Source organism: Mustelus asterias, chromosome 8 (assembly GCF_964213995.1).
Source record: "Mustelus asterias chromosome 8, sMusAst1.hap1.1, whole genome shotgun sequence".
NCBI classification, from domain to species: domain Eukaryota; kingdom Metazoa; phylum Chordata; class Chondrichthyes; order Carcharhiniformes; family Triakidae; genus Mustelus; species Mustelus asterias.
This window is the reverse complement of record NC_135808.1, coordinates 10,473,804-10,485,905: the sequence shown is the minus strand read 5'-3', so window position 1 is coordinate 10,485,905 and position 12,102 is coordinate 10,473,804. Positions and strand designations below refer to the sequence as shown.

Sequence of the window (12,102 nt, the reverse complement as noted above, 5' to 3'; positions counted from 1 at the left end):
AGGGAGAGAGGGAGACGGAGAGAGGGAGGTTGAGAGGGAGAGAGAGGGAGGGAGGGAGAGGGAGGGAGGGAGAGGGAGAGAGGGAGAGAGGGAGAGGGGGAGTGAGAGAGAGGGAGAGGGAGGGAGAGGGAGAAGAAGAGGGAGAGGGAGAGGGAGAGAGGGGGAGGGAGAGAGAGAGAGAGAGAGGGGGGAGTGGGAGAGAGAGAGGGAGAGGAAGAGGGGAGGGAGAGAGGGAGAAGGAGAGAGGGAGAGAGGGAGAAGGAGAGAGGGAGAAGGAGAGGGAGAGGGAGAAAGGGAGAGGGAGAAAGGGAGAGGGAGAAAGGGAGAGGGAGAGAGAGAAAGGGAGAGGGAGAGAGAGAGAGAGAGAGGGAGAGAGAGGGGGGAGAGGGGGGAGGGAGAGCGAGGGGGGGGTAGTGGGAGAGAGAGAGAGGGAGGGCGAGGGAGAGGAAGAGGGGGAGGGAGAAAGGGAGAGGAGGAGAGGGAGAGGGAGGGGGGGAGGGGGAGAGAGAAGGAGAGGGAGAGGGAGAGAGGGAGAGGGAGAGGCAGTCTAGAAAAACAGGCGGGTGAGTTACTTTAAGTGCCTCCATTAAAGCCTATCCGTCTGAAAGGTAGAGAGTCTCTGTGGCACTTTACACAAACCACACCTTAAACAAGAGAGAGAGAGCGAGAGAGAGAGAGAACGAGAGAGGGAGAGAGAGAGCGTGTGAGAGAGAGAGAACGAGAGAGAGAGCAAGTGAGAGTGCGAGAGAGAGAGAGGAGAGAGAGAGAGAGAGCATGTGAGAGAGAGAGAACGAGAGAGAGAGAGAGAGCAAGTGAGAGAGAGAGAGCGAGAGAGAGAGCGAGAGAGAGAGAGAATCTTTTCGGAGGCACGGTATCAAAATATACACACGACGATCTATACTTTCCTTTGAAAAATATACAGGCTCCTGAATGGGCGAGTGTTTTGGTAAACTGGAAGTTCTATAAGCGGAGGAGACAAAGCTTTAAGGGTTCAGCATTCTTCCCCCCGTCGCTCTCCCCTGGGCTAAAGTAAGGGAAGAGTCTCTCCTTGAAGGTGTCAGTGAAGGTGTAGATGACAGACATGTCGTCAGCGTTGTAGAAGGAGACATGACCCTTCTCGTAGTCCAAGAAGACGCCGATGGTCTTGGGCTTGGAGCGGAGAGACAGGAAGGCGGAGGGTGTGGACAGGGCCTCGTACTCGTTACCGTTGCGTAGCCAGATGGTCCAGAAGCCATCCTCAGGCGACAGGATGATGTTCCCCTTGCGGCTGACCGACTCCTTGGCCAGCCCCACGTCCCACATGGTCTTGTTGCCCACCTCCACCTGCCAGTAGTGACGGCCCGACTCGAAGCCCTGGGCAGACAGCACGCTGACGCAGTCATCAAAGCGCTCGGGATTATCAGGCAGGTCCTGCCAGGTGTCGCTGAGACGCACGCTCCTCAGGTCCTCCGAGATCAGCAGCTCAGGGTGAGCAGTGTTGGGCTCGAGGGTCAGGGCAGCCGGCACTGAGAGAGCAAGACGGAGAGAGAGGGGCGGGGAGAGAGGGGAGAGAGAGGGGGAGAGAGAGAGAGAGAGAGAGTGGGAGAGAGAGAGAGAGATGGCGAGAGAGAGAGTGGGGGGGGGGAGAGAGAGAGTGGGGGGGAAGAGAGAGAGGGAGAGAGAGAGAAGGGGAGAGAGAGGGGGAGAGAGAGTGAAAGAGCGAGTGGTGAGAGAGGGAGAGAGAGAGGGTAGAGTGAGGGAGAGAGAGGGGGAGAAGAGAGAGAGGGGGAGAGAGAGAAGGGGTTAGAGAGGGAGGGAGAGAGAGAGGGGGTGGAGAGAGCGAGAGGGGGGTAGAGAGAGAGGGAGAGAGAGAGAGAGAGAGACGGGGGGGGGGAGAGAGAGAAAAAGAGAGAGAGAGAGGGGTGAGGGAGAGGGAGAGAGAGAGAGGGGGTGGAGAGAGAGGGGAGAGAGAGGGGAGAGAGAGTGAAAGAGCGAGTGGTGCGAGAGAGAGGGAGAGAGAGGGGGTAGAGTGAGGGAGAGAGAGGGGGAGTAGAGAGAGAGGGGAGAGAGGGAAGGGGTTAGAGAGGGGGGGAGAGAGAGAGGGGGTGGAGAGAGCGAGAGGGGGGTAGAGAGAGAGGGAGAGAGAGAGAGAGAGAGAGAGACGGGGGGGAGAGAGAAAAAGAGAGAGAGAGAGTGGTGAGAGAGAGGGAGAGAGAGGGGGTGTAGAGAGAGAGAGAGGATGGGGTAGAGAGAGAGGGAGAGAGAAAGAGGGGGAGAAAGAGAGAGGGGTGGAGTGGGGTAGAGAGACAGGGAGAGGGGGGAGAGAGAGAGAAAGAGAGAGAGGGGCAAGAGAGAGAGGGAGAGGGAGAGAGAGAGAGGGGGAGACAGAGAGGGGGGTGTATATATATATATATATAGAGAGAGAGAGGGGGGGAAGGAGAGAGAGAGGGAGGGAGACGGACGAGAGAGAGAGAGAGAGAGGGAGAGAGAGATGGAGAGAGAGAGAGGGGGGGAGGGAGAGAGAGAAAGGGACAAGAAAGAGAGGGAGGGAGAGCGGAGAGAGAGAGAGAGGGAGTGAGAGAGGGAGAGAGAGGGGGGTGAAAGAGGGGGGAGGGAGAGAAGGAGAGAGAGAGAGAGGGGGGCAAGAGAGAGGGAGAGAGAGAGAAAGAGAGAGAGAGAAAGGTGAGGGAGGGAGGAGAAAGGGGGAAAAGAGAGGGAAGGAGAGAGAGAAAGAGAGGGGGAGGGGGTAGATAGGGAGGGGGGCAAGAGAGGTGGAAGAGGGAAGAGGGAAGGGGGGAGAGGAAGGAGGGGGAGAGAGAGGGAGAGAGGGAGGAGGGGAGAGAGAGGGAGAGTGAGGTAAGAGAGGGGAAGGGGGGGGAGAGGGAGGAGGAGCAGAGAGGGGATGAGAAAGAGAGACAAAAGACAGCTGTTATTCTTCAATGGATGCGTTACCTTATTGCCATTTTCACTAACGAAAACTCCATCCCACGGTCACATTGGGACGGATAATCTGTTCCCACCCTTTTCCCAATCTGTCCAATTGGTGGTCTGTTGGAACACGTCTGAGCCTCTTTGATCTTTGCTGATTTTATGCTGTATGCCGCGACTCAGTGGCGAGCACTCCTGAACCAGATGATGGTGAGTTCTAGTCCCACTCTGTGGACTAGGTGATCTAGGCTGATACACCAGTGCAGTACTGTGCGAATGCTGCAGTATCGGAACTGCAATCTTTTAGACGGTTCATTAAACCAATGCTCTGTCTGGTCTCCCGGGGGGTGGTGGGCATAAAAGATCTCATGGATCTATTTTGAAGCAAAGCTCACTCCAGCGTCCTGGCCAATTTTTACCCTGCACTCAACATCATTGAAGAAGATGATTTTGTCATTGTATATTGCTGAGAGGACAGACAAATTACCCACTGTTTTACACTGAGGATTGTTCAGTAAGTGCTGCCCAGAGTGTGCTAATAGCTACACTAACAACCAATTTAAGATAATCGGTCAAGCTCAGAACATGACTTATTTATGCTTGCCAGAAACAGTATACATTCATACACAGGGAACCGTTCTCTGCAAACAGAAAGAAGAGGTTCAAGCCTTGGTCTTTTTGAATTATCGGGGAACTTGGGGAACCCATACTTTACCATTTTCTTTTGCCATGGCAACACCTTGGCCAATCAGAGTCAGCTTGCTAAACCAATCAGTGCACTTTTCTCCCACCTTATAAAATGCCATGATTGTTTGAAATTTGACATTCTTGCATTTGTTCTGTTGGATGCAGGATGAAAAGCTTTGACAACATGCCTCTCTTTTAAGCAATACTCAATTTCTATCCTATCAAGCAACTAGTTGGTCCTTTACCTCATTGCTATTTGGGGGAATCTTGCTGTGCGCAGTTTAGCTGCTGTATTTCCCACATAAAGGGGAATGGGGGTGGCATGGTGGCATAGTGGTTAGCATTGCTGCCTCACAGCGCCAGGAACCTGGGTTCAATTTCGGCCTCAGGTTTCTGTCTGTGTGGTGATGGCACATTCTCCCCGTATCTGCGTGGGTTCCCTTCAGGTGCTCCGGTTTCCTCCCACAGTCTAAAGATATGTAGGGTAGGTGGATTGGCCATGCTAAATTGTCCCTTAGTGTCCAAAGATGTGCGAGTTAAGTGGATTGGCCATGCTAAATTTCCCCTTAGTGTCCAAAGATGTACAGGCAGCATGGTGGCACAGTGGTTAGCACTGCTGCCTCACAGTGCCAGGGACCAGGGTTTGATTCACTGTCTGCACGGAGTCTGCATGTTCTCCCCGTGTCTGTGTGGGTTTCCTCCAGGTGCTCCGGTTTCCTCCCACAGTCTGAAAGACGTGGTGGTTAGGTGCTTTGGCCATGCTAAATTCTCCCTCAGTGTACCTGAACAGACGCCGGAGTGTGGCAACTAAGGGATTTTCACAGTAACTTCATTGTAGTGTTAATGTAAGCCTACTTGCGACACTAATAAATAAACTTAAAAATAACTTATGTTAGGTGGATTGGCCATGCTAAATTGCCACTTAGTATCCAAAGATGTGCAGGGTCGGTGGATTAACAGGGTAAGTATGCATGATTACGGGATTAGGTTCTGGGTGGGATTCTTTGCCAGAGAGTCGGTGTAGGATGGGCTGAATGGCCTCCTTTTGCACTGTTGGGATTCTATGACCTGAGGCCATGAAATGTGTAACTTAAATGCAGTCTTCCTTCCAGCTGCTCTTTTGTCCTTATCTTTACCCCACCTTGCCCACCACCACCGCCCCACTTATCCCTGACCCTGGATTTATTCGGCACTGGTTCATCTTCCATCTCCGTTGAAAGATCATCAACCTGAGTCTCTGCCCCTCTCTCCACCAGTGGTTCCCCAAGCTGCAGATTAGCCCGACAGCCAGCCCAGGCTTCCGGTGGAGCCTGGAGTCACATGGAAGCACAAGTCCCTCACACAATGGCCGTCGCTATCAGTCTCGTACCGTCAGGCCCTGCAGGTGAGTGAACAATCCTCCCCCACCGTGGGGACATTACCTGGACTGATGACACTCAACATCCGTCTCCACACGATGAGCTGTATGGGGCCGCCAAATTCGCCGAGGAGAAGGCTGAGAGGAATCTCCGCCGGCTTCTTAAACTTCACATAGGACCTTGGAAAGAACACCATTTTTTAAAACAAATGAAGTTAAACAATTCCCTTCCTCTGTGATACTAACACTTGAAAAAACTTAGGAGCAGACATCCATCTCGGAGTGGCAGGGTGGGTGGGGGAGAGGGGAGGGGGGTGTACAAGGCAGCAGTGCACATTGGGACAGTATCACATCGCTTGCCCAAGATAGTGCTCGGACTTGTGACACAGTTTCTTGCTCAAAGTGCCTCTCAATTCGAGACCTCGTCAGTCGTAACCAATTTTCCCGCAAGACGAATGCTGTAACCGGAGGTGCCCGATCCCCAACTTGCACCAAAAGATCCCAAAACATTGTATTCAATCAATCAGCATGGTGGCACAGTGGTTGGCACTGCTGCCTCACAGCGCCAGGGACCCGGGTTCAATCCCCAGCTTGGGTCACTGTGCGGAGTCTGCCTGTTCTCCCCATGTCTGCGTGGGTTTCCTCCGGGTGCTCCGGTTTCCTCCCACAGTCTGAAAGACGTGCTGGTTAGGGTGCATTGGCCGTGCTAAATTCCCCCTCACTGTACCCGAACAGGTGCCGGAGTGTGGTGACTAGGGGATTTTCACAGTAACTTCATTGCAGTGTTAACGTAAGCCTACTGGTTACACTAATAAATAAAGTGAGGGAGAATATTCAATTATAGATTTACTTCGACTCTTTGACTTCAGTATGGGTACTGAAACTTGAATGAACTCTTGATCTTAAATTTCATTTTTCTATCCATTTTTGCGGTGGTCACTTTTGGCTGACTATCCTTGAGAATGTGTTGGTTTAGGATTTAATCATTGGGAGATCTCTGAACTTAAATCAGAAAAGGCAAGATTTCCTTCTCTGCTGGACATTAATAAAGATGTGGAAATGCCGGTGTTGGACTGGGGTAAACACAGTAAGGAGTCTAACAACACCAGGTTAAAGTCCAACAGGTTTATTTGGTAGCAAATGCCACTAGCTTTCAGAGCGCTGCTCCTTCGTCAGATGGATGGAGTTCCACTCCATCTGACGAAGGAGCAGCGCTCCAAAAGCTAGTGGCATTTGCTACCAAATAAACCTGTTGGACTTTAACCTGGTGTTGTTAGACTCCTTACGGACATTAATAAACCCATTTTCAACAATCTGATAGCTTCACTGATAAACACTTCCCATTTTAAATATGAATTTAAATTCTCAAATCGCTATGGCGGGATTCAAATTCACATCGCCTGGCTTGGTCGGCCCGTCACTTCGCCATTGTGCGGCTGTATTTTAAATTAAGAACATCAGGAGTCAAAAGGTATTATCAACTCAGGGTGCGAGCCTGGTGTGATTCATAGGGCTGAATTTTCCCGCTTGTCCACCATCGGAATCGTAGCTGGCGGGACAGGAATCAGGCAAAGGTCCCTTGACCTCGGGCGGGATTTTCCAGTTTCAGGTTTCCAGGGTGAGCGTGGCTGGAAAATACCATCCATTGACTTTTTCTGATTGGCAGGCAGTGACTAGTGGGGTGCCGCAGGGATCTGTGCCAGGACCCCAATTGTTCACATTATATATTAAAGATTTGGACGAGGGAACTAAATACATGATTTCAGCTGATTCCTGGGATGGCAGGACTGTCATATGAGGAGAGACTAAGTCGGTTAGGATTATACTCACTGGAGTTTGGAAGAGTGAGAGGGGAGAAACTTATAAAATTCTAACAGGGTTAGACAGGGTAGATTCAGAAAAAATGTTCCTGGTGGCAGGGGAGTCCAGAACTAGGGGGTCATAGTTTGAGGAGAAGGGATAAACCTTTTAGGTCTGAGGTGAGGAGAAATTTCTTCACCCAGAGGGTGATGAATGTGTGGAATTCACTACCACAGGAAGTAGTTGAGGCCAAAATGTTGTCTGATTTCAAGAAGAAATTAGATATAGCTCTTGGGGCCAAAGGGATATGGGGGGGAAGGTGGGATCAGGATATTGAATTTGATGATCAGCCATGATTATAATAAACGGAGGAGCAGGCTCGAAGGGCTGAATGGCCTACTCCTGCTTCTAGTTTCTATGCTTACTTGGGGTGAGAAATTAATGAGAGCTGGCATAAAGATGAGAGATTTTGCATGCCCCACCCATGAAAAGTAACGCCTGGTACTCAGATCGATTGACTGCCTGGGTCTCAAACCAAGAAGAACGCAAAAATCACTTGTATAAGGAGTAACACAAGAGATAATGAAGTTAGCCTAAGACTGGTAATCTCCAATAGTGAGATTAGTCAGAATATAATCACCTCGAATGGTGAGGTTAACCAGAATCTACTCAGCTCTAATTATGAGGTTAACCAGAAACTATTCAATCTAATGCTGAGGTCAACAAAAAGCAAGTTACCTCGAATAGTGAGGAAAATGAGACCTGGCTAACTCCAATGATGAGTTTAGAAAGGCCAGGTCATCATCCGGTCATCTCCAACAGGGATATTAAATAGACCCAGTCACCTCCAATAGCGTGATCATAGAGTCAACGGGCGGGATTTTCTGGCCGCACTTGCCCTGCGCACTATGATTCCTGTGGTGGGTGGGATGGGGAAATTCCACCCATAGAGTTTTACAGCACAGAAAGAGGTCCTTCAGCCCATCATGTCTGTGCCGACCGTCAGGCACCTATCTACTCTAATCCCATTATCCAACACTTGGTCCTGTAGCCTTGTATGCTATAGGGGGGGAATTTTCCTGTTCTGTCTAGCACGGGATTGGTAGCAGGCCGGGGCGGACAATGCAAATGCCCGTTGACCTCGGGCACTATTTTCCGGTTTTGGGGCGAGCACAGGTGGAAAATCCTGCCAATAGTGTTTCAAGTGTTCCTTTAAATGTGACTTAAATGTTCTGAGTGTCCCTGCCTCTACCACCCTTTCAGGCAGTGAGTTCCAGATTCCCACCATCCTCTGGGTGAAAATGTTTTTCCTCAATTCCCCTCTCAATCTCCTGCCCCTGACTTTAAATCTATGCCCCCTGGTTACTGACCCCTCTGCTAAGAGGAAACGTTCCTTCCTATCCATTCTATCTATTGCCCCTTATTAATCTTATATACCTCAATCCCCCCCTCAGCCTTCTCTGCTCTCAGGAAAACAACACCAGCCTAAAGAGCCGCTCTTCACAACTGAAACTGTCCAACCCAGGCAGCATCCTGGTGAATCTCCTCTGCACCCTCTCTAATGCAATCATACCCTTCTTATAGTGTGGTGACAATAACTGCACACAGTGCACTAGCTGTGACCGAATCAGCATTTTATACAGCTCCATCATAACCTCCCTGCTCTTATATTCAGTGCCTGAGCTAATAAAGGCAAGTATCCCATATGCCTCCTTAACCACCTTTTCTACCTGTCTTTCTGCCTTCAGACATGCACACCAATATACTCTACCATCCTGCCTTTCAATACATGGTTAGTCCTTCCAAAATGCATCACCTCACACTTTTCAGGGTTAAATTCCAGTTGCCACTGTTCTGCCCATCTGACCAGTCCGTCTATATCTTCCTGTAATCTAAGGCTTTCCTCCTCACTCTTTACCACATCCCCAATGTCCATGTCATCTGTAAACTGACTGATCATATCTCCTACATTCACATCCAGGCCTTTAATGTACACTACAAACAACAAGGGACCCAGCACTAATCCTTGCGGTAAATCACTGGACACAGGCTTCCAGTCACAAAATCAACCTTCGACCATAACCCTCTGCCTCCTGCCACTGAGCCAACTTTGGGTCCAATTTGCCAAAAATTGCCCTGTTCACGGCCTCTTATCTTCTTGGCCAGTCTCCCATGCGGGATCTTGTCAGAAGCCATTACTGAAATTAAATTGACCCGGTCATCTCCAATGCTGAGATTGGCCTGAGCTCACTGTAGTGCACTGGCGAAACTAACTGAAGGAGTGTCACTTCCTGTGTTCAGTCCAACCATAACCCACCGACTCCGATAACCGCCTGAGACCCTTGCGTCATTCAGGAGTTGGCCTTTAATTCATGACGCCACTTGGTGACACAGCCTCCAATGATTGGTGTTTCCTGTCCTGCATTGGTTCTATGTGGTGGGGTTCACCTTCCAAATAGTCCAAAAACCCACGGCAAGCGACACTCACCAACAGCGATACCACGCGGCAACGAAATGACGTGAAAATACAGCAAAGTACTTTGAGAAATGACACGTACCTCTCGATTAGAGATTTGACATCCTTCAGGTGGGAAGCAGCCAAAGAAAACAAGGAAAAGGTTAACCGTTTTGCACTGTGGAAATCGCAGATACATGAGGCGTCACTCCAAGATGGCAATGGATTTATTGCTAAATGATCCATAGACTGTACAAGCGCAGCCAATTGGGCCCTGGCATCAGCTGATGGCCCTGGGTTTGCTGACTGCTATCTGCTTAGCAACTATTCTTTGATAGTGTGGCCCTTGAAAGGTGGGGGGGGGCTTTGGGAGTTGCAAGTTCCAAGGGCTGAGTAATCGGTGAGGACCCTATGGATCGCTCTGGCGGGAGGCTGAGCCTAGTGGAAGGAGGAGAGGCTGGCAGTTGGAGTCTGGGAGCCCAGAAGGTTACACTGGTTAGCATTGCTGCCTCACAGCGCCAGGGACCTGGGTACGATTCCGGCCTCGGGTGACTCTGTGCGGAGTGCGCATGTTCTACCCTATTCTAGCAGGGTAAGTACATAGGGTTATGGGGGAAGGCCCTGGGTGGGTTTGTTGTCAGTGCAGGCTCAATGAGCCGAATAGCTTCATTCTGCACTATAGGGATTCTATGATCCCACAATGGTGGTAGGGGGAATAATCCCACAGTGTTGTTAGGGGGGTAATCCCACAGTGCTGTTAGGGGGAATAATCCCACAGTGCTGTTAGGGAGAGTAATTCCACAGTGCTCTTAGAGGGGGTTAATCCCACAGTGCTGTTAGGAGGGGTAATCCCACAGTACTGTTGGGGGGGTAATCTCACAGTGCTGTTAGGGGGGTAATCCCACAGTGTTGTTAGGGGGGTAATCCCACAGTGCTGTTCGGGGCGTAATCCCACAGTGCTGTTAGGGGGGTAATCCCACAGTGCTGTTAGGGGATAATCTCACAGTGCTGTTAGGGGGGTAATCCCACAGTGTTGTTAGGGGGGTAATCCCACAGTACTGTTAGGAGGGGTAATCCCACAGTACTGTTGGGGGGGTAATCCCACAGTGCTGTTAGGGGGGTAATCCCACAGTGTTGTTAGGGGGGTAATCCCACAGTGCTGTTAGGAGGGGTAATCCCACAGTACTGTTGGGGGGGGTAATCTCACAGTGCTGTTAGGGGGGTAATCCCACAGTGTTGTTAGGGGGGTAATCCCACAGTGCTGTTAGGGGGGTAATCCCACAGTGTTGTTAGGGGGTAATCCCACAGTGTTGTTAGGGGGGTAATCCCACAGTGCTGTTAGGGGATAATCCCACAGTGCTGTTAGGGGGTAATCCCACAGTGCTGTTAGGGGGGTAATCCCACAGTGCTGTTCGGGGCGTAATCCCACAGTGCTGTTAGGGGGGTAATCCCACAGTGCTGTTAGGGGGGTAATCCCATAGTGCTGTTAGGGGATAATCCCACAGTGCTGTTAGGGAGGGTAATCCCACAGTGTTGTTAGGGGGTAATCCCACAGTGCTGTTAAGGGGGGGTAATCCCACAGTGCTGTTAGGGGGGGTAATCGCACAGTGCTGTTAGGGGGATAATCCCACAGTGCTGTTGGGGGGGTAATCCCACAGTGCTGTTAGGGGGGTAATCCCACAGTGCTGTTAGGGGGGTAATCGCACAGTGCTGTTAGGGGGGTAATCCCACAGTGCTGTTGGTGGGGTAATCCCACAGTGCTGTTGGGGGGGTAATCCCACAGTGCTGTTAGGGGGGTAATCCCACAGTGTTGTTAGGGGGGTAATCCCACAGTGCTGTTGGTGGGGTAATTCCACATTGCTGTTAGGGGTAATCAGCGGGCTGGGAGAATCACTCCCAATATGCCCAAGTTGCGATGACTTGTGACTTGGCAGGGAACCTGGAGGTGGTGCTCCCATGTCCCTGCTGCCTTTGACCCTGTGCGCAGAGTAGACGTCGCTGGCTTGGAGAGTCTCTGCTGGAGAAGGTTCTTACCGCGAGGAAGGCGGTTTCCTGGACATTGAGTCTCTGCTGGATCTCCAGGATGGTACACTCAATGGAGGCCCGCTTTTCGGTGATCCGCTGCAAGTTCTCCCTCAGCAGCCTGGAGAGCCTCTCCACATCCTCCTTCAACTTCCCCTTCATCAGCTCCTCCTCGTCATTGAGGAACTGATGCAAGGTCGTGAACTCAGCCGCGATGTTTTGTTCCAGGCTCTCCGCCATTTTCTGTCAAAGTCAAGGGAGTTGATTAGTCAGGCGCCAAACCGCAAGCCGCCTCAAGCCTCGGTGGAGTTCAACCTTGGGAGGACTGAAGGAGGGGTGTTGGCGGGGGGGGGGGGGGTCTTTGGATTTGATGAACTGCAGGATGCCCAAGAGAATTGTTCAGTTTTACCAACTCTGACAAGACTCTCTCTACCATCCATGGTGACAGTCCAACAAGGGGTGAGTGTGTGGAAATCACTGCCACAAAGAATAGTTGAGACGAATATTCGGAGGGGAGATAGAGAAGCATGTGAAAGAGAAAATGCCAGGGATTTTGGTTCGATTCCAACCTTGGGTCACTGTCTGTGTGGAGTCTGCACATTCTCCCCGTGTCTGCGTGAGTTTCCTCCGGGTGCTCCGGTTTCCTCCCACAGTCTGAAAGATGTGCATTGGCCATGCTAAATTCTCCCTCAGTGTACCCGAACAGGCACCGGAGTGTGGCAACTAGGGGATTTTCACAGTAACTTCATTGCAATATTAATGTCAGCCTGCTTGTGACACTAATAAATAAACTTAATCTGCTGAGCAGAATGGCCTGCTTCTGTGCTGTAAACACTTTGTAGAGTCACGGTGAAGGATGTACTAAATTGGTGTC

At 50.9% G+C, this 12,102-nt stretch overlaps 1 protein-coding gene across 1 annotated transcript; it reads right to left on the bottom strand.

Moving 5' to 3' along the window:
• Window positions 1-960: 960 nt before the first annotated feature.
• LOC144497646 (zinc-binding protein A33-like) lies at window positions 961-11,468 on the bottom strand. Its single transcript, XM_078219088.1, has 3 exons — window positions 11,241-11,468; window positions 9,240-9,384; window positions 961-1,505 (listed from the first exon to the last, which is right to left on the bottom strand). The coding sequence occupies exons 1-3, from the start codon at window positions 11,466-11,468 to the stop codon at window positions 961-963; spliced, it is 918 nt and encodes a 305-aa protein (XP_078075214.1).
• Between the last annotated feature and the right edge of the window lie 634 nt (window positions 11,469-12,102).

Bases quoted from the DNA above. Each gene is read 5' to 3' on its own strand.
- LOC144497646 (XM_078219088.1), bottom strand. From the start codon at position 11,468: ATGGCGGAGAGCCTGGAACAAAACATCGCGGCTGAGTTCACGACCTTG. The intron at 9,385-11,240 runs GTAAGAACCTTC...CGATTTCCACAG, and splicing joins AGGAAACCGCCTTCCTCGCG to TGCAAAACGGTTAACCTTTT. The intron at 1,506-9,239 runs GTGAGTGTCGCT...TTGCTCTCTCAG, and splicing joins GCCGCGTGGTATCGCTGTTG to TGCCGGCTGCCCTGACCCTC.